This window comes from Muscardinus avellanarius (assembly GCF_963383645.1).
Source record: "Muscardinus avellanarius genome assembly, chromosome: 9".
Lineage (NCBI taxonomy): Eukaryota > Metazoa > Chordata > Mammalia > Rodentia > Gliridae > Muscardinus > Muscardinus avellanarius.
In genome coordinates, this window is record NC_137795.1 from 78,057,387 (window position 1) to 78,080,736 (window position 23,350).

General features: G+C 34.9%; 1 protein-coding gene across 2 annotated transcripts in view; it reads right to left on the reverse strand.

Moving 5' to 3' along the window:
• The window catches only part of ASZ1 (ankyrin repeat, SAM and basic leucine zipper domain containing 1), a gene marked incomplete at both ends in the record, with an annotated part of 62,885 nt that extends 41,336 nt beyond the window's left edge, over positions 1-21,549 (reverse strand). For both annotated transcript variants that reach the window (XM_080701334.1, XM_080701333.1), the window contains 4 exons: positions 13,973-14,084; positions 17,131-17,253; positions 20,931-21,030; positions 21,445-21,549. In XM_080701334.1, the coding sequence (XP_080557460.1) occupies positions 13,973-14,084; positions 17,131-17,253; positions 20,931-21,030; positions 21,445-21,549 (440 nt within the window). The remainder of the gene's footprint in view (positions 1-13,972; positions 14,085-17,130; positions 17,254-20,930; positions 21,031-21,444) is intronic.
• Between the last annotated feature and the right edge of the window lie 1,801 nt (positions 21,550-23,350).

Genomic DNA, 23,350 nt, shown 5'->3' on the forward strand with positions numbered 1-23,350 from the left:
TAACATCCACTAATCATAGTATAAGGCATAAAGTACATACCCTGTAATTATTAGTTTTTATTACTATTTCACTTTCTTTTCTTTTATAACTGAATTGCTTTATTTTCCTTAAACAGTGGTACAACAAACTGCTTATAAGAAGTGTCTTTGTTTTGTTTCTAACATTAATGCAAATAATTGCTAGTTATTCTCCACTTAGTATGTGACATGTCTATGAAAGTAAAGAACTAGTAAACTAATCAAATTTTACTAAGGTTATAAAAATCATATACAACTGGACATGGTGATGCAAGTTTGTAATCCCAACATTTGGAAGGCTGAGACAGGAAAATCACAGTTCAAAGACAGCCTCAGCTACTTAGTGATGCCCCTTTGCAACTCAGAGAGACCCTGTTTCAAAATAAAGAATAAAAAAAAGGGTTGAGGATAATTTAACTTTTATAAAATGCCTTTGTGGTATCTATTAAAATAACGCACCTGTAAAAATTTCCTTTGACCTATTTATAAAATTGTTTCCACAACATTGAGCCATTTTCCATAGGTGACATGAATTCCATTCTATCACTATATATTACTAATTTAATTTCCATAATATTAAATTTGCTAATGCTCCATTAGTAATTTAAAATTTTTGTAATTGTGTTCATAACTGAGATTGATGTATACAGTTCTTTGAAGGGAATAATTTTTTAAGTGAATTTCAGAATCAGTGTTATGTTTGGTTTATAAAAAACTGAAAGGCTTCTTATGTTCTAGGACTATTTAGATAGTATAACCTATTTCTTGGAAGTTTAAAAGAAGTAGCTGTTAAACTCTCTGAGCCAAAAATATTTTGGATGTTAGCTTTCCAAAATTTTTCTTAAAAAAATAGATAAAAATAACAACATAAATCCCTCAAACACATAAAAAGCAAAAAAATAAGAAATAGCATTGTCAACCCAGTAACAGTAGAAAGCTAAATGATTCAATATACAAAAGGCCTTATAAGTCAGTAAAAACTATGTGGACCACCAAATAAAAAACTAGAAAAAAACATAGGCAATTAATTGACAAATACAAATGACTAAAAAAAATACGGACGACTAAGCAGTTAAGTATTACTGGAAAGCATGCATGCTAAAATGAGGCATTTTAAAAGGGTCTAGTGCTGCCATTCTGTATCCCCTCAAAAACCCCCAGAAGTAGTATATTCAACTTTTTCAGCAGACAATTTGGAAACATCTTACAATTTTATTTTATTTTATTTTTTTTGGTGGTACCGGGGTTCCTGGAAGCCCTTCTTCCTCCGGGCTACACTCCCAGACCTATTTTATATTTTTGAAACAGGGTCTCTTATGCCAGCACTGCTGGCTTCGAACCTGCGCGATCCTCCTGTCTCCGCCTCCCAAGCGCGGGGATTACAAGCGTGCGCCACCACGCCCGGCTTACAATTTTAAATATAAATAAACCTTTGTCTCAGGAAATCTACTTTAGGAATATGTTCTTTAGAAAAATTTTACAAGGTTCCAAAGATGTTCTCTATAGTATTTTTGTAATACTAAAAAAAGTAGAAATAATCCATATGTTTTTCAATAAAATATTAAGTAATAATATCACATTTATACAAAATATATAGCCATTATTAACAAAAGCACAGGCATATGTGGGGGTAGGTATGTCCATGGAACACTGATTAGTTAAAAAAAAGCTAACTACAATATAGTATACAAAGTATAATCCTAGTAATAAACAAAAATAATAACAAAAAACCTAACATATATTCTCAGGTTCCATCCATTTTTCTGAAAATGGTGTGATTTTGTTCTTTATGGCTGAGTAAAATTCCATGTGTTTATATACTAAATTTCTGTGATCCATTCATCTGTTGACGAATACATAGGCTGATTCCATAATTTGGATAAGCAAGAATAACCAGTCTCAAAATATGAGTAGATGTATGTTTTCTCTTAAATATGGAAGCTACAGAGATATTCAGAAATAAGAACAACATGTAGATAACAGAGATCCAAGGGAGTGACTGAGGGGGATTAGGGAAGGGAAATTAAGTCATAAAGCGTGTAACAGTTGAAATAATGCAATGAATGTATACAAACTACAAATTCCAGTATCAAAGACATTAGTGGGGAGGATGAGAGAGGGGGGAGAGACCCAGTGGGGAGGATATCAAGAGCTATGTGTGTGTATTTTTCTGATACTTTGTGCTCATTATGATGTAAAATTACAATATGCCAAATTAAAAAAAACAAAAAAACTAACACATGGAAGAAATTCTGCATGAATATTTAACAACGTGCTAAGGAGGGAAAATGCAAGAGTTTATACTCTGTAAGTTACATAATTTTCAATTTTTTTTTTTTTTTCGCAGTACTGGGGACAGAACTCAGGGCCACTGTCCCTCCGAGCTACATCCCCAGCCCTAGTTTTTAGTCTTTTTATTTTTGAAATAGGGTCTCACTGGGTTGCAAAGGGCCTCACTAAGTATCCAAGGCTGTCTGAGAACCATGATCCTTTGGTCTCTGCCTCCTGAATGCTAGGATTACAAGCATGTGCCACAATGCCTGGCAACTTTTCAAAATTTTAACATTAATCTTTTATAACAAGAATTATAAATAAAAATAAAACTTAACACTCCGTCTTGAGGTATAGTGAAGCCAATGGAACTAGTATTGCTCTACTTCATGCAAATCTACTTGATGTTTACAACTCTGAATACACTGTTCACAGTTTTGGCAAAACTGATAGCCTTCTAGCTCTATTTTATTCTCAACCTGCTGTGAGAATAATCTTAAGAAATTCTAAGATGTTTGTTCTTCTTGAATTGGTTAATAGCTTTCAGGATCATTTTCTTTTTTGCATGGATCATTCAGGTCATTATCTAGCTGCTGCCAAATTCTTACCAATTTTCTACTCCAACAACATGTGATTTGGTTATACTTTGTGGTTACATTATTTACAGCTGCCTGAATGAAACATACTCTTTCTTCCTCTACCTTTCCTCCCTCTACATTGAATACCCATTTCTACCCTCTTTAATTGACTAATTCCTGTTCATTCTTCAAAACTCGTTTGGGAGATAAACCTCTGGAAGCTTTCATTAGTTATCTGTTTCTATTAAGCATTTCTATCTACCTTATGCTCCAAGAGACACCCTCTATGACCTATATATCTTACTATGTTGCACATAACAATTCTCTGGTACTCTTCAATTAGACTGCTGAGTTCTTGCAGCAAGAACTGCCTCTTCCATTTTCTATCCCCTTGTGCTTTGCACATAGTAAGTTTTTAATGAAAACTAGTTGAATATTCTAGTCATATTAAGAGACCTGTCATCTTTTAGTCATATTAATTTTGTCATCTTTTATTTATCGACCAGGCTTCTTTAAAGTTTTTATTCAAGGTTTGATTAAAGTATTTGTATATTATCTAATCAGAATTATTTTTCTAGATGATACAGATAAATATCTGGTTATTTCAATAAAACCTCCACTAGAGGGCATAAAAAGAAAAGCAGAAACAAACCGGGCGGGGGGTGGGGGGAACATTCTTTCACAATAATGTATTCATAACTTCTTAGGACTAAGAGTAAAATGCTTGGTTTATCTTCATGTCATATATTTATGTGTGTTTCAGTATTATTTACTCTTTTTAATCTTAAAACAATCATTGTATAGCTGGGAGAATAATGAAAAAACTATAATATAGAAGATTCTGACAATGGTAAAATGCTAGGAATTGAACATCCACTTCTAGCTATTAGAGTTGTTTTATTAAATCATCACTGACAGAGGCTATAAAATTGATAAATTACAAATTATGTTTGAAATTTTCCATGGTTTAAATATGATTTGGCTACCCACCAAATGTTTGTGTTAGAAGTATGGTCTCCCTTTAAGAAGCGGGGCACAATCCAGGCATGGTGGTACACGCTTGTAACCCCAGCATTTGGGAGGCTGAGATAGGAGGATCACAGTTTATGGACAGCTTCAGCTACTTAGTGAGCCCTAAGCAACTCAGTGAGACCTTGTTTCAAAATAAAGAATAAAAACTAGGGCTGGGGGTATAACTCGGAGGTAGAATGCCCCTGGGTTCTATCCCCAGTACAAAAAAAAAAAAAAAAGTGGAGCACAGTGAGAAATCCTTGGGTCAACTGGTGAGTTCTCTTGAAAGGGATTAGGGTATTCTTGTGTGATCCTGATTAGTTCTCACAAGAGGACTGTTATAAAAGCCTAAACCTGGCTCCACTCAATCTCTGGCTTCCTATTTGAGATGTGATTCCTCATTTTCATGTGTGCTCTCAGAATTGCCATCCACCATAAACTGAAATGGACTTCACCAGAACTGAAATAGTGCTGATGCCATGCCCTAGAATTTCCAAAACTCTGCTAAATTAACCTCTTTTCTTCATAAGTAGTCAAACTCAGGTATTTCATTATAGCAACAAAAAGCTGGTTAACACAAAGGTATAGAAAAATCAAGACTGCTAGAACATAAGAGGTTCACAGAGTTTCACAAATTTGGCACGGTCATTAAGCTTGTAAGTAATTGGACCTGAGACATAATCTTCTGATTCTGAGATATTTCACAAATAATTTTTGTTTTTTTAAAAAAAGAATAAATACATTTTTGCTTAACTTTAATCAGTGAAAAGTTAACTTTTATCATCATAATATACTTTAGCAACACAATAATATAGGAATGCAACGTAAAAGTAACAAAACAAAGAAAAATATCTTCATTCCAGCAATAAGTATTTTTTTCTTTTGCTATTTTTACAGAAACTTCTGGTTATCACTATACTATTGAGAATCAATGTACTAAAGTTAGGTAATTTGTAAGTAATAAATTATAAACCTATATACTAGTTCTCTGCCTTTGACCATTACTACTTTAGGAAATTAATATTACTAGAATAAAAAAAATTCCTCTCTTAAAAGAGATTCTTTCAGTAACCTGGGATGACTTTAATCATTATGTAGGGTATGGAAAATTTTCTTCTGACAGTTGTAAGGGGGGGAAAATTCACATTCTTAAATGAAAACAACTTGAGTTTTCACTTTAAATTTAGAATTTAAAGTATAACAAAAGACAAAAATCAAATTGTCAAATGAAGTAATTAGAGAAAGCAGTTGTATAATAGCCTAATGAACATACAAGAGCTTTATAATTACTGAAATTCATGAAAAGGTAGTCTATCTGAAGTATAACTGAGCTCAAATACTATAAATTTATAGCATGTATGATGAAAACAAAGTAAGACTTTGACAGTTTTTCTTCTTTTTGGTCTTGGGTTTTGGGCATGTGATCTGGAGAAGTGGTATCAAAAGAGCTTTTCAACAACTAGTTTTCTCACCTCTGGATTTTTGTGCTTTCTAAAGAACCAGACTGATTTCTAGGTGTATGAGTAGCAATGTTAATGGTATGCTTTATATTCAAAGGTACAATAAGATATTTGTCACTGCATATATATAAAATGAGTATAGGGTATGGACAGGCAATTTATAAAACATATAACAAGGTAATAATAAGAAAAGATGTTCAAAACTAACTAAAAATCAGAAAATGACAATACTACAAAATGCTCAGACTAGGCTAGAGTGCTTGCCTAGTTTTCATAGACCCTGAGTTTGATCCCCAGTACTGCAAGAAAACAGGACCCCTTTTATCCATCAGATCAATAAAACCACAAAGCATAATAGTATAGTCACACACACAAAAATAATGTTCTCTCCTATGGTTTATAATATAAACTGGAAAATCATTTTTGGAAGACTTGATATAATTTTCAGAATTTAAAATGTACAAACTCTTTGAACAAATATACCTCCAGAAGTCTTTTGCTATCTCTAAGATGGAAAATTCAAGGAATCACTTTATTTAAGGAAGACTCCATGATATCACATCTCAGATATAGCTGCTCTAATAGTTTGGTCAATGTCTCCAATCTTTTATTTTAATTACATACAAATACAAACACACAGAACTCTTTTCACTTTAAAATGTGTTTGGGATCTTTTCTTGTCAACCTACCTATGTTAAATATCTAAGCAGTACTCATTATTCTTAATGCACTGTAATTTGTTGTGCATAATATTTACATTCCTTTTGTAAGGTGGCAAGAGTAGTAAGAACAATGTCTCATGAATCAGAATGCCAAAGTTTGAATACCAACTTTCTCATTTATTAGCTCTTTAATTAGGATGAGTTATTCATCTTTTCAGTTTAATTTTTATAATAGAGTTAAAACTATTACTCACATCATAAATGTGTTTTGTGTTTACAACAGTGCCTATCTAGCTGGGTGTGGTGGTGCACGCATGTAATCCCCGCACTTGGGAGGTGGAGACAGGAGGATTGTGCAGGTTCGAAGTCAGCTGCGCTGGCTTAAGGGACCTTGTTTCCAAATAAAAATATAAAAATAGGTCTGGGAGTGTAGCCCAGAAGTAGAAGTGCATTATTCTTAATGCACTGTAATTTGTTGTGCATAATATTTACATTCCTTTTGTAAGGTGGCAAGAGTAGTAAGAACAATGTCTCATGAATCAGAATGCCAAAGTTTGAATACCAACTTTCTCATTTATTAGCTCTTTAATTAGGATGAGTTATTCATCTTTTCAGTTTAATTTTTATAATAGAGTTAAAACTATTACTCACATCATAAATGTGTTTTGTGTTTACAACAGTGCCTATCTAGCTGGGTGTGGTGGTGCACGCATGTAATCCCCGCACTTGGGAGGTGGAGACAGGAGGATTGTGCAGGTTCGAAGTCAGCTGCGCTGGCTTAAGGGACCTTGTTTCCAAATAAAAATATAAAAATAGGTCTGGGAGTGTAGCCCAGAAGTAGAAGGGTTTCCAGGAACCCCAGTACCACCAAAACACACACACACACACACACACACACACACACACACACACAAAAAAAAAAAAAAAAAACACAACAAGAACAAAAACAACAGTGCCTATCTAGAGTAGGCCCTTAAATGTTTGCAATGTATTGCAATATAACAATAATGATATTCTTGTTTTATATTAATTATGCAAAAGACTTCTGAAAGTAGAATTGCTTGGTATACTGAGAATACTGGCTTATAATACTAGTTTATTTTCTAATTTTAAGTAAATATGTGACATAGCTTTCTTCTGAAAATGAGCAAAATTCAAAAAATATTTCAAAAACATTTTTAAAAAATTGCTTGTTTAGGAAACATTGGAAGTTGTTATTTATTTGTGACTTTTTTTCTTCCTAGCTTTTTTAACTCTATAAGTTATCAATACACGTTGGTCATAAAATTAAAATACTCAATCTACTAAGCTGCTCCAGTGACATTTACAACTAAATTTATACTCTGAGAAAGAAAGCAAAAATTTTCCCAGGGAATCTTCTGTTTATTACATATTCAGCAAGATAACAACCACAAAATTATTACGTCAAAACTTTGAGCATTAGTTAATATGTGCTCTTCTTATCGGTGGTAATAAAGCATCTATTGAAATTAAAATGTCACATCATTTTACAAAACCCTTATTTCATAACTTGTCGGGGCCCACTCAGCTGGACCGAGATGGCACCCAGGCTTGTTGCCAGCGTGGATTCAAGATGGCGCCTAGGCTTGCAGCCAAGTCATGAGACTCACAAGATGGACGTCTCCTTGAGCATGCGCAGTGTGCCATGCTACGTGCCTGCAGAATGATCAGTGACGCCTACCACCAGCCTGCCTATTAGAAAGTCAGAAATGTGCATGCCCTAACTGTGAAAGCTTGGGTTGGTAGGAAATAGAAGGAGGGATTATGATGCTTATATAAATTGTGCTTGTTGTACGCATTGTCAGACATATTAGAGAGAAGGAAGAAGAGACATATTAAGAGGCATGTTAAGGATCCATTAAAGAAGAATTCATATTTCAGCTGAAAAGGTGTCTGTGTCGTTCTCTAAGCCCCTGCGGGTCGGAGTCTTAGGGGACGATAATAACTGAACAATCTGAATATAAGAAACTCCTTTGTAAACTCTTTTCTTTCAATATAAGAAAAGTCTACAGCATAGTAGAGGTAACTTATAAATTCTAAAAACAGAAGTGTAAATTATATATAATTTTTCAAAGCTTATTATTTTAATTACAAAAATGTTACTTCCATATTTAAGGCTAAATTCAAGTGTTTCAAATTGAAGTGTTTCAAATTTTGTAATGTATTCAAATAATCTAATACAGACTTTCTACATTTTACTAACTTGTGTCATTTTTATTATACTATCAGTATGAAAAGAAAAAGAAATGGTTAAGTCCATACCATAGCACAAAAGCCAAGTTTCAATTTTAATTTGATCAAAGACCACCTACATATAATTTTTAGGCCTAAATATAATTAACCCAAACTAAAGTGGAAACATTTTTATGCTTAATACTTCCTTTTCCAGTGTGTGAACTTAAGTCAAAATATTCAACTACCTACTATAATTTAGGGGAAAAGATGAGATACACAAACAAACAAAAACCATTCAGATATAAGGCAGTTTAACACAAACACATATTTTACAAGAACTAGAAAAGCCATGCTGTTTAAATTGGTTTCTGTTGAAAAGTTCTAAATATAGGTAGGAAATAAGGGAAATACACATACATTCTATTGGTGGATCCTGTTTGGATTAAATTATTGTAAATATCCCTATCAAACCTCTGCTACATTCAAACGCAATTATATACCTGAGAACCAGTTTTCTGTTTTGAAAAAATACCATCTACCACTGAGTTGCAAGGATTATTTAGATAATATATTTAAAAGTAATTGACAGAGCCTAGTACACAGCAAACTTTCAACAAAAGTTTCATTTAAAAACAAAATTAAAAACCTAACCTTCAAAAGGCAAATTCTTTTCATTTTTTTTTTTTTTACAGTACTGGGCATAAAACCCAGGGGCATTCTACCTCCGAGCTGCACCCCCAGCCCTATGTTTTAATCTTTATTTTGAAACAGGGTCTTACTGAGTGGTAAAGGGCATCACTAAGTAGCTGAGGCTGTCCATGAACAGCGATCCTCCTGTCTCAGCCTCCCAAATGCTGGGATTACAAGCTTGCGCTGCCACACCTGGCTCAGAAAGCAAATTCTAAAGCCAAATACATAAAACGGTATAAAGTACCACATTAGATAAACATAGTATATTGTGTTAGGTATAGTTAGTGGAAAGATCTAAGAGATACATAAAATGTGATTTGTGTGTTAGAGAGTTAAACTTACAAATAAATTACTTTCTTGTCAGTTATTTTTTTAACATTAGTGCTGCTGGAGGAAATTTTTTTTTCTTTTTTTTGGTGGGGGTCTGGGGTTGGAACCCAGAGGCATTTGACCTCCGAGCTATACCCCCTGCCCTATTTTTTATTCTTTTTATTTTCAAACCAGGTCTCACTGAGTTGCAGAGGGCCTAAGTAGCTGAGGCTGTCCATGAACCGTGATCCTCTGGTCTTGGCCTCCCGAATGCTGGGATTACAAATGTGTGCCAGCACCGGCTGAAGGAAAGTTTAATTAAAAAAAAGTTAAAAAATAGGAAAAGAACAAGCTAGATTTCTATGTATTAATATGGAAAGCTTACTATAAAATACTAAATGAATGCTATTTCTAAAACTATTTTTAAAAACCTGAAAAAGAAGTCTACACCCAAAAGAATTACAGAGCTGTAACAAAGAATTATACAACTTAGACATGTACAAGATGTTGGTTTCTTTTTTTGAAAGAGATAAAGGCAGAGGTTTATTAAGGAAAAGTGAGGATACACATTCAAGGGAGAGCAAGGGCCAGCTCAAGAGCATGAGAGGCAAAGATGCTGGTCTCAACTTCTGTAATGGTAATCTTCAATACCAAAAAAACCCAAAAAACAACAAACTTTTAGCTAGAATGTGGCACAGTGAGGCAAGATGGAAAATAGAAGATATTGAAGATATATTGAGAAGGCCTAGTGGATGTTCTAGACTCAGACTCTGAGGAATGTAAAGAACAGGGTAATATTTAAAAGGATAATATATGAGACTATTCAAGAATCAAGGCGTCAAATCCAAAATTTAGAAGATGCTCACCTTGTCTTTATGCCAGGCAAAGATATTATAATGATACTACCATAAGATTTTTTTTCATTAGCCATTTTTAAGACTAAATGGAATAAATATTCTAAGCTAAGTAACTTTTAGAAAGCATTGACATAGCTGGGTATGCTGGCACATGCTTGTAATCCCAGTACATGAAAGGCTGAGTCAGAGGATTGCAAGTTTGAAGACAGCCTCAGTAAGTAGTGAGACTCTCATCAACTTAGTGAGACCCTGTTTCAAAATAAAAATTTTTTAAAAAAAGGAGTGTACAGAGGTAGAATGCCCCCGAGTTCAATCCCTAGTACCACACACTCAAATTTTAAAAAAAGCACTGACACTCAGGAATTCAACTGGTAGCAACAGATTCGAACATTTACTCACAGAATTTGGGAGCAACAGAAACACTGATGTGAACTGCTCTTTTAATCTAATATTATTAAATGTTCATCATCAAGTGATAAAACTCATTTATTTAATGACAAAAAAAGACAACTGCAAAAAGGCTTAAGCCTTTTACTAGGTTTCTATGGGAGAACTGGTGAAGAGCTTTATCCTCTATAAACTGAATGAGTGATCAGTACATTTTCAGAGTTCAGGGCAACAAATAAACCAAAAACATTGTATATTCTGAGAAAAAGTTAGAGCACAGATCTGTGATAAAAAGAAAACCCCAAAAGGAATATTCTAGTTCCTCTGCTGCTAAAAATGTTCAGTATAGATGGACTGATTTTCCTGCCTTTTTTTTTTTTTTTTTTTTGGTGGCTAGAGTTATACAGAGCAACCAGAGCGCTAAAATACTTTCAAAGGATAAAGGCGGCAGAACATCTTAATTCCTACTACACAAAACATTTCTACCATTTATTATAACCAACCAGATTTGCATTCCATGAACCAATGAAGAAAATCCACATAAGGGCTCTAAGCTAAAATAAAAATAAATAAAACTAGGAGGAGAGAGGGAGAAAGGAACAAGGAAGGGAGAGAGTAAAGGAAGTATATATAAATGAACTAGAATGGTTAAAGAAGTAGAAGGAAAACTGAAAAAAAATAGGAATACTTAGTAATACCAATGTTTAGAACACATACACAATGGCTTGCTGAAGCAAAAGCAGCAGCCACAGCAAGTACCGCCCATGATTTTCCACTAAACAATTCAGTAGAGCATAGAGTGCCACGTGAGCGGGCGATGCTGGGCACTATTGCTGCTTAGGCACTCAGGGAAAGAGACACATGTGCACTGTGCTGTGGGCACTTGTGCCACCTCAGCTTAGAGCCTTAATAAGCTTTCAATTCTACGTACTGAAATTTGATTAAAAAAACTACATAGCCTTTTTATTACTATCACTTCAAAACTATGGATCTCCTTTTAGTTAAAAAAAAGTTTGAGTTCAATGTCCTTTGAAACTACTGTGATCACTGAGCTTTTATAAAAAACTAGTTATTTATAAGCTCTATGGCCAACTCTTTCCCTGTGCTTTTTCTTGAGAGGTAATTTTTCTCAGCAAAAGAATTGCTCAACAAAAGAGACTGTCAACAAATTGAAAGTAAATTCATGTAAAGATTTTTTTTCTCCCTGACATCTGAATAGAGGTTTCCTGATGTATTTTTGGCACAGTTTACATGAAACTAAAACTCCCAAATCTTCTAATAGTTTTTGATTTTTGTCACTGTTAATGATTTACCTATAAAATTCCCATCCAAATCTCACTGTAGTCTTGTGTCCTGAAATTTTTTTCCTTTTACACTGATGCTTGTTATCCCTACTCACCATATGTTCACTAATGCTATTCTTATAAAATCTATCGCCTGAACATTACTATTTGGCATGACTTATCTTCTCATGTCTACCAAGAGAACACATCCAATAACTGTACACAGTAACTTTTATGCTCTGAATATTAAAAAAGGAATTGAAGAGTTTGTTTTCCAGGTTATTTTTCATATTTGACAATTAAATATAGATTGCTTTCTTTTCTTTAGTCATTCTATAAAATGGTCTACTTATTTGAGTACATACCACTCTAAATCTTGTGCTTTTAAATGCATCAGCTTTTGTAGGGTTTTCATTTTTTTTTTTTTTTTGTGGTGGTACTGGGGTTCTTGGAAGCCCTTCTACCTCTGGGCTACTCTCCCAGACCTATTTTATATTTTTATTTGGAAACAGGGTCTCTTAAGCCAGTGTGGCTGGCTTTGGACCTGCATGATCCTCCTGTCTCCGCCTCCCAAGTGCGGGGATTACAAGCGTGTGCCACCGCGCCTGGCTAGGGTTTTCAGTTTTAAACTGCCTTACAGTGTGGTTGCCTTATAGTTTTTAGATTGAAATACTAACTTTGTGCCATTTTAAGTTAGATGAAATCTATTTTGCCACATATATCCTATGTATCTAAAAGATGCCATCTAGTTCTTGAGGAGGCAGAACAGTCGATAATCTATGATGCTGACTGGCTTAACTTTTCCTTTAGTGTGTTTGTAAGAGAGTAAAGACTTCACTGTATATAACAACCTGTAGAAGTAGTTTTAAGAAGTTGAACATCAAATCAACAATTTGCCATTGAAATTATAAAGGCAAGTCTTTTCACTTATACTTTTAAAGGCACAAATGAAAAGATTGCTGCACCCACGGAAGATTACTCCAGCTAGATGTCCTGATGTACATGTCCCAATTTCAAGGTGCACCTAGACTCTAAAATTACAACTCACTAGAGATTACACCATAAATAAGTCTGTGTGAATTGATGTGTGAAAAATTTGCATTATCTTATAATTTCTTTTACATCTCTGTTTAAACATTTATTATTCACATCTGGCCTTTTTCAGAGTAGGCCAGTGTCTCTCAACTTTGACCCTATTGACATTATGGGATTGGTAATTCTTTGGAGGGGCTATCCTTTGCATTGCAGGAAATACAGCAGTATCCTGGCCCTACCCACTAAATTAGTAACATCTTTCAGATATGATAATCAAAAATGTCTCCTGAAATTGCCAAATTCCCCTGGACAGCAGCCATGACCTTGATTGAGAACCCTCCAATTAGATAAAAATCTTTTGATCTCATAGAGTACCTTCTAAGACTGTTGTCCATGTTTGTCTATATATCATAAAAGCTAAATTAGAAAGACTTCTTAAATCAAACATAATTATTGCTGTTATCAAGCATTAGATCATTATTACTTGAGGGCTTGGGAGGTAACTCAGTGGCAGAGTACTATTCCTAGCATGCATCAGGCCCTGGCTTTAATCCTTGGTACTGCACAAAATAAAGAACTAAGATATTATTATGTGAGCTAATGATTTATAAATTATGATTCTATTCATGCTAGTCATTTCTGCTATATGGACTAATTCCTAGAGACTAACAGAAAGATGGAGTAGAAGATTGAGCCAAGTAAGAAGTCAGTCAATATGATAGAAAATTTAAGCACTCTGATTCATTTTTATTATTAGTGAAATTTCAATAGATACAAGATACATTGATTCTTTTCTTCATATTTACACATTATTACATGTTATTTCTTAACTAAGTAGTGAAGACTTAGGAATATAGAAACACCTCAATATATTTTGCTTAGTATTTGTGCAAAAGTGAAAAGGCTTTACTCGGGTAGCTCAATCATCATAGTCTTTTAAGTTTCATAGGAGTTGATAGGTACTGTACTCTTCTCACCCCAAATTCTTATAACATTCCTCTAAAAATTACCTTCAAGATATATCCTTGATATCCTTGATAGAGTCTTGAACAACTGAAGTCATAGTTTTATGACCTAATTTCATTCCTCAACTATTTGGCTAAGTAAACAGATGATATTTATGATTTTTTCAAAACTTACGTTATAAAATGTTTAATAGGATGATAATCAAAGAAAGTACCTTCAACATTTTAGAACAGATAGTAAATCTCTTACCTACAAGCAACATTTGGATCTGCATTTCTTGAAAGTAGTAGCTCTATACACTTCAAGATCTGTTCCTCTGAGCCATGAGCAGAACATGCATTTATCAAAATAGTTTGTTTATCTATAGTGAATTAAAAATCAAGGAAAAATCCTAATATATTAAGCAGTATATCTAATAGACTTATTTCCATTTTAAACATCTAATTATTTATTGTACTCTAGAACTCTACAACCTCTTTCTAAATCTCACTCTTAGCAGATAACTCACCAAAATATGAGACCAGGGATGAATTCCTTTCATCTTCAAAGTATATGTAAAATTCATTTCTTAATTTCTTTCTATTCTCATTTCTTCAAGAGAATAGAAAGTAGTTAAGCGCATGGACTCTCTGTAGCCACACTGCCAGGATATAAACAGTTGTTTTTTTTTCAGTACTGGGGATGGAACCCAGGAGCATTCTACCTCTGAGCTACACCTCCTCCAGCCCTATTTTTTATTCTTTATTTTGAAACAGGGTCTCACTGAGTTGCAAAAGGCCTCACTAAGTAGTAGCTGAGGCTGTCTGTGAACCGTGATCCTCCTGTCTCAGTCTCCCAAATGCTGGGATTATAAACATATGCCAACACACCTGGCTCTATAAAGAGTTTTTGATTGATTAAAATTTGCCTTACTGAACTCGTGACTGAAAACCATGAGTTACATTACCTACTTTCACTTCTTGACCTCTCACCAATTTGACAATCTCTGGAAGGCGGTTTATAACCTCCTTAGTAAAACTGCCATAACCACAACCTTTTCAGTCCTTCTCTATTCAATATTTCTAAATTCATCCTGTTTTCTAAAATCTTTTTCCCTTGGCTCCCATGGTATCAATGGATTTTAGGGTAGATTAAAACAAACAGCAAAACACTTTTCAATTAAGAACTCAGGAATTCAACACAGGTCACCATAGTTATGGTTTACATTAGCAGTCCAATAATTATAAAGAATCAAGATTTTATTCCTAGTTCTGCCACTGATAAACTGTGACTTCAGTGATGTCTTAATATCTTATTAGACCTATTTTATAGATGTAAAATTATCACCTAACCTCTTCACCTGTTGGTAAAGCCTTGATGGAGCTATTGTGAACATATGAAAAAATTTATGTGTACATTTGTTAAAAAAAATACAGAGTGTTTTTACAACCATAGGTATTCTTCTGCCTATCAGCTGAGACAGGAGGATGGAGGTTCGCAGCCAGCCCCAGCTACTTAGTGAGGCCCTTTGCAACTCAGTGAGACCCTGTTTCAAAATAAAGAATAAAAAATAGGACTGGGATTGGGGTTGTAGCTTGAAGGTAGAATGTCCCTGGGTTCCATTCCCAGTACTACAAAATTTGTACATTTTCTTTTGTACGTGGAAGGAAACATAAGGGTCTTGGGATAAATGTGCGATGAGACCAGTAGACTAAGTGGAAGGTTTTTGTGGAAGGGAGGTTGGAAGAGAAAAAAGGAGGACTGTGGAAGGAAAAAATTCAAATAATGCTTTGGCATTATTTGCCTCCATGTACATTTATATCACACCGAACCTATGATTTATAACTGCAATGCACTAATAAAAGTATAAAAAAAAAATTTAGCCAGGCGTGGTGGCGCACGTTTGTAATCCCTGTACTTGGGAGGCGGAGACAGGAGGATCGTGCAGGTTCAAAGACAGCTGCGTTGGCTTAAGGGACCCTATTTCCAAATTAAAATATAAAATAGGTCTGGGAGTGTAGCCTGGAGCTAGAAGGGTTTCCAGGAACCCCAGTACCAACCAACCAACCAACAAACAAAAAAATCCCAAACAAACAAAAAACAAATTTAAGTGAGCAGAATTTCATCCTAATAAAAAATGCAGTTTATAAGGGAAAGGATAAATTCTTGAAAATTGTCTTGCAAAAATCCAGTTATATAATTTGTAGTTTCTAAAATTCTTTATACCTGTTTGATCCATGACCTGAAATACAGCAATTTACATAAAATTTTGCCTGAAAACTTCATTTTTTCCTACTGAGAAATGCCTTCTCCATCCTATCCTAAAACATTTGTTTTTTGTTTATTTATTTTACTACGGATTTAACCCAGGGGCATTGTACCTCCATCTGAGCTACATGTTTTAGCCCTTTTAATTTTTAATTTTTTTTTTTGTTTTTGAAACAGAGTCTCACTAGGTCACTGAGAGTCTCACTACTTGCTAAGGCTATCCTTGAGCCTATGATCCTCCTGTTTTAGCCTCTTAACTACTGGGATTATTAGGTGTGTACCACCATGCCTGGCCTTTCACACCTTTATTAAAATACAAAAATAAATAAAATTTTTGTTTATAAAAAAAAAGGTTTTTTTTTTACAAATATTTAATGTAGGTATAAAAATTTAATGTGAAAACGAATTCTAAGATAAAACCTATACCTGAATTATAAAGTGAAATTAAACTGCGTATTAGGGACATGTTTATTGAAGCATGGTGATATGACGCAGGAGGCTGGGGCAGAAGTATCCAAAGTTCCAGGCCAGCCTCAGCAGCTCAGCCAGACCTATCTCACTATAAACCTTAAAAAGGGTGGGAATATAGCTCAGTGGCAAAGTCCTTCTGGATTCATTCTCTAGTATCACACATATACACAAAAACCAGTTAAAATTAAGCAATCAGTAATTCAATGTAATAATTAAACTGGATTTTCATACATGTTCTTTAAAAGCAGTCAAAGTACAACTGAGTGGAAATAATTTAATAACAAAAACAGAAACAAATAGATTTAATAAATTATGTTTAAAATAACTTTAAGTGATATAATTGACAATTGAGTTTAGAACTCTAAGACTCATTTTCAAGTAATTTCCCACAAAATTATCAGCCTTTTGAGGTCCGTTTCAATGAATTTTTCCTCTAAAAATAGCCAAACTCTCTAGCACAGAAGTTAAAAGTATATAATAATCTATTATAAAGATATTTAGAATCTATCTTATTAGAAAGACAATTTTTCAAAACGTGCCAAGTATCTACTTTGATTTTTCATATTAATTATATAATAAAACTAACAAAGTTTTATTTTTGTCAAATTATTTTAATTTTTTCACCTTGCCTAAGTGGGCATCAAAAATCACAGTTAACAGAATCCGTTAAGTTTCCACATAAATCTTACCCTTATCAAAGCTTGCATTAGCACCTCTGTTCAAAAGGACCCGGACCAGCTCTACATTGGCAACACTAGCAGCATACATAAGAGGAGTCCATCCATAACGAAAACTGGAATCTACATTAATACCTGCCAATAAAAAAATAAGCTCTTAAAGCCCCACCACTAAAGACAAGGACAAAACTTTACTGTCATTTAATATGGGTAAAGCATATATGCAAAGAGATATATACCATATTTTTATTTTAGAATAGTATTAGTAATAATGAATTCAGACAAACAGAAAAAGTTACACTGAAACTTTAATAAAATTTGCTAACTTTACTTTCACTATAGGCACTATGTTTAATGGGATTCAATCTGACCAATGTTTTAGTCATATAATATATAAAATATTTATAGTTTAATAAATTTTTACATGCTATCTTTTCATCTAGGAGAGAATTGGGGAAGGTTTCAGAGAGGTATTATGTCTTTTAAATTAGAATAGTATCCCTGGGCAATATCATGTACTGGGATTACAGGTGTGCACCATCAGACCTGATATGAAATACTAAATCACTGAAAGACTACAGATGTCCAATTCCCAACTGCCTTATTTTAGTTAGAATAAGGCCCATGATATGATGATAAGCCATTTTAATACATACATATACTGATTTTCCAATTTGTCTTCTTTAATTTTCCTCTATAAACTGGTACAACTAAAAGCATATGAATGGGTTAAAAGGAAAGATCACTGTTTTTATTATTCTTTTCTTATTGATAGTACTAATTGTTATGTTAAAGTAGAAAGGTAAAGACATTAAGAAAGAAAAAGAGGTATTTTAGTATAAAAATTCTTAATAACAATCACCTCTAATACTGAAATTATTAAATACCTATTATGTTGCAGGTATAGTACTTTTAAAAGGTCTTTCAAAAGGATTAATAAAATATACACCTCAAAAATATTAAAAACAGAACTATATTGTACAGATATATAAATACATCATAAAGGTATATATAGGTGTATATATATATATATATATATATATATATATATATCACCAACTATAAAATAAGGTCATCTTGGTGTGGGGGAGAAGTTTCTATACCTTTCTTGAATATATGAAATATCTCATGATTTAAAGAGAACTAATATGTTAAGAAATAACAGAATAACAAAAACTAGAAACATATTCACACTGTTAAAAAAATGGCCAACTCAAAGGGTATTTTCATTTTAAGTGAACATTTTTAGTTTGTGCAGAAATATATTTCAAAAACAAGTGATTCTGAAAAGCAAAATAATAAAAAATTGTAAAGGTTTAATAAATCGGGTGTGTCTGTAATCCTAGTACTTAGGAGGGTGAGACAGGAAGATCAGATTTGAGGCCAGCCTCAACAATTTAGCAAAGCCCTCATAAACTTAGTGAGACCCTGTTTCAAAAATGAAAATAAAAAGTTTTGGGGGTATAGCTCAGAGGTAGAATGCTCATGGGTTCAATCGCCAGTACTACAGGCTCACCCATGTACCCACACTCCACAGTTGATGACATCTAGAAGGAAATACCCCCAAATAGGAGTTAGCTGTGAACGTGAGACATCAGCAGTAATGGAGGTGAGAGGGACAAAGGTAAAGTAATTTTCTACTTACATGTATATATATTTTTATTGGCTTTTAAAATGAGCTTTAAATTTTTCTGTAGTTAAAATCACACTTAAAATGGTTGACTAAATATTAATTTAGCAGTAAGCTCTATTCAAGAGACCGAAAGGCCCACATTTGCCATCAGTAGAATCAAGTTCTAATACTTCAAGAGCCTTCATCACCTTCACTGTACCTAAACCTACTATCCCCAGGCAAGTGTTTTTTTCTAACTTGAATTTCTGCCTACTCCACTCCATCCAAAATTATGAATATTATACATCATTCATTGGGTATTCAGGCTTCCTTCCTCTTATTTATTTATAGTTTCACCATCAGTCCACCAAGTCAGGCAGATCCTTCTTGTTACAAGAATAACAGCTAACGTTCACATAATGCCTGTATATTCTACATCCTTTATTTATATATTCTCTCCTTCTAATTCTCCCCCTCCGTAACAACCCTTTCATATAAACACATCCTCATTTTTTTTTTTTTTTTTGGTGGTACTAGGGGTGGAACTCAGAGGCTTTCTACCTCCGGGCTATACTCCCAGACCCATTTTATATTTTATTCGGAAACAGGGTTATCACTAAGTTGCTGAGAGTCTCACTAAGTAGCTGAGGCTGGCTTCAAACCTGTGCGATCCTCCTGTCTCAGCCTCCCAAGCGCGGGGATTACAAGTGTGTGCCACCATGCCTGGCAATACATCCTCATTTTAAAAGAGAGAAAAATTGAAATTTAGGAAGGTCCGGTAATTTAAGATTACAGAACCATCAAGTGTCCTATTTCTAAAATGATTTAGTTTTACTAAACCAGGTATTACCTCTGGCAAAAGAAAACTATTTTACCATATAGACAAACTCATTTATTTTGTGTGTGAAAATTTTTATATCTACAACTAGATAGTAAATGCCTATAACACTTTTGGATATTTCAATCATTACAGTCAAAATCTTAATATGTGAAGGTAATTTGAGAAAATCCATTTAATCCGCAGAAAAGCATTCTGGGACTCAGGACAAAAATTATGATGTATTACACAAATAAATTGATGCTCTGAAAGTTTAAATGATTTTCCTAAGTAACCCCACTGAGTAGGCAATAAAGTTGGAATACATATTCAAAATATTTATTCTAAGCTCAAGACTCTTTTCACTAAAACAAAACAAAATATGGAATAGGAAAAAAATGTAAGTACAATGTACATGATTAGAAACAATTCTTGAGAAACTTACACCATAGCCAAATTAATGCTAAAAAGGAATAATAGTGGTGGGTTAGGATTAGTCAGAAAAGACTTCTTTCTTTTTGGTACTGGGGACTGAATCCAGGGGCATTCTACCTCTGAACTACATCCCCAGCCTTATTTTATTTTTAAGCAGTATCTCTTGTTCTATTTTATTTATAATTTTGAAACAGCATCTTTCTAAGTTCCTGAGGCTGGCCTCAAACCTGCAATCCTCTTTATCTCAGTCTCCCAAGTGCAGGCTAGCACTGCCATACCCCACACAGAATAGGCTCTTAAAACAAGGTGGAAAAACTGATGGAAGTTAATTAGGGAGGCATTCTGAATATATGGGGATAGGAAGCAAGAACTCAGTACATTAAAAAAACTGATTTTTTTTTTTTTTTTTTTGCGGTACTGGGGATGGAACCAAGGGGCATTCTATCTCTGAGCTACACCCCCAGCTGTATTTTTTATTCTTTATTTTGAAATAGGGTCTCACTGAGTTGCAAAGGTCCTTTACTAAGTAGTAGCTGAGACTGTTCTCAAACTGCAATCCTCCTGTTTCAGCTTCCCAAATACAGGTATTATAAGCGTGGGCCACTACGCCTGGCTTGATGATATCTTTTTTTTTTTTTTTTTTTTTTTTTTTTTTTTTTTTTGTGGTACTGGGATTCCTGGAAGCCCTTCTACCTCCGGGCTACACTCTCAAACCTATTTTTATTTGGAAACAGGGTCTCTTAAACCAGAGCGGCTAGCTTCAAACCTGCCTGATCCTCCTGTCTCCGCCTCCCAAGTGCGGGAATTACAAGCGTGTGCCACCACGCCTGGCTTGATGATATCTTAACATTGTGTTTTCATTAGAAAAACAACACAAACCTTTTAAAGTAAGGAAACCTTGTGAATTTAGAATATTATATTCAGTTGACACAATCCCTAAATTCTTACCAGAATCTAGGAGCTCCTCCACTAAGGAAATATCTCCGGTGGTCAATGCTTTCTTAAATGTTTCGTTCTTTTCTTCAGCAGGTAATGGCCTTTTCAATTTCTAAGAAAGCAGAAAATTTAAAAATTCATGTTAAGGAAACGTTCACTTTCACTGCATCAGAAAACAATGACTGGCTAAGAACATAGATTTGTTTTGCCTTTGGAGAACACACAAAACTTATAAACACTGTAAGCTTAAAATTATCTTTTGCGGGAGTGAGTCCTGAGGACTCTAAACCCAAGTGAGGACCTCCGCGGAAGATATTAAGAAGCGCATCCGCTAAAAGCCACAGTTGGGAAACAAAGAGGAAATCTTGCAGGTTTGCCTAAAAGTCCATGCTTTGAAACTCGGGGGGGGGGGTAGTTAGGGTAACATGAAGTGAGGAAGTAAGAGGCTTCACCAGGCTGGGCCTCGCCTTCGAAAGCCAGGGGAAGCCAACACTAGGTGCAGCCAACACAAGACCTTCTCCAGTACCTGAGATGCCCGGTCGAGATACCCAATCTCCCAGCCGTCATCCTCACTATCGCTACTCTCGCCTCCACCCGCCACAGCCAGGATTCGCGGTGGACCCGCCGCCATGCTCGGCTTTCTGCGGGAACGCGCCTGCGCAGTGGGGGAGGGAGCACGCAGGGACACGCGAGGAAAAAGCGACGCGAGCGCCAGGCAACGGACTTCTGCGCAGGCGCACGTACGCGCCCCCTCACTTCCGGGCCAGCGCCAGCCAATCCTATGGCTGCTAGGTCGGAAAACTGGCGCATCTGCACGAGGACGTGCCCAGTGTGGCTGACAAAGGTCGCTCGCCACGTTCCTGGCCGGTGTTTCCAATTTCTTTCAGGGATTCTTCATTCTTTAAAGTATTTGCTTGATGAAATTTTTACTGGGCAAGAGAGTGTCTCACTTGAGGCAGGAACCAACTAAGACTAGGTTTTCTTCTCGATTCTTTTCCTTGCTCCCTGCTAAACCTGCTGTCAAACATGTGTTCTCTGGGAAGGGACCACCCCTGTTGACCAGCATATATCCTGAAGGAGCGCCACTGAACTTTCAAGAAGCCATCAGACAAATGGGAGTCAACAAGGAGCCAGAAGAAAGTATGCCCCCAAAGGATTCTAGCTTTACATTTCATGGGATCTCAGATTTAGAAACTTTAGACAAACTTTACATTTGTCTGCTTTGAAGTATAGATGCCCCAGAGGAAAAAGACAATCAGAAAAGAAGGATGTTGGGGGAACTTTAGATCCAAAAGGCTGGAAAGAAAGAAAAGATTAAATATCTAGACAGTAAGCAAGAAAGTCTACAGGTGAAAGCAGCCCAAGGTCAATTCACTTTTCTGTGTTCTAGATGTTGGTAACACATTGATTATCTTTACCACCACAGAAAAGTGGATTCAAGAAGTGATAGAATGCATCTCTATACCTCAAGATAATTAAAAAGGAAAATAGCCATGCACCATTCTTTGAAAGCTTTTGTTGTACATTTTTTTCTTGATGATTCTTTGTTAAAAGATTTTGAAATTACTTCAGAGACTCTCAAAGATAACTATTTTTAATTTAAGTTAGTTATTTGGGGGACACACTTTTTCCAAATGCATTCAACTCAATAAATGTTAAGAATTAAGGAGTATAGCCAGGCAAAACTAGGTTATAAGAGACAACATCAAAGACAAACCAAGTTGTCTTATGGAGCTCACATTTTTAATGAGGAGAGATAGATAATATGCAAGATAATATGCAAGTAAACAAGATAATTGCAGACTGTAAGTTCCTAAAGGGAAGTAGACAAGTGTGCTTAGTTTCTGAGATCAAGTCTCTTAGGTTGTTTCCTGATGGTATCATTTGTTGTAACTGTATGCCCTGGAGCAATTTACTTAGCTTCTCTCTTGCAAAATTTTACATTTTCTGCAAAATGGAGCTAATCATAGTAACAAGAGTTGTTGATGTAATCCCAGTACTTGGGAGGCTGAGACAGGAGAATTACAGTTTTGAGATTAGCATGTAGTCACTTAATGAAACCTTGTATCAAAATAAAAATATATCATTGGGATGTAGCCCAGAGTTAGTAGCCCCTGGGTTCAATCCCAGTATCACAAACAAACAAACAAAAACATTGTTTTGAGTATCAAATAAAGTAATAGGCTTAGGATTGGGCCTGTCTCAATATGAAGTAAACAAATCTTAGCTATTTTTATTATTTTAGGTAGGATAGTTAGACTTGAACCAGGTCTTAAATGACCAAAAGGAACTAGTCATAGACATAGTGTAAAAGGCAAGCCACCTAACCTAACTATACTCTATGTTTGCCCTTATCTTCACCCCTGCCTTCAACCTGCAGTAACTGAAAATTCCCTGGAACCCTCGCCATCCAATCAGCTTAAAGGTCAGGT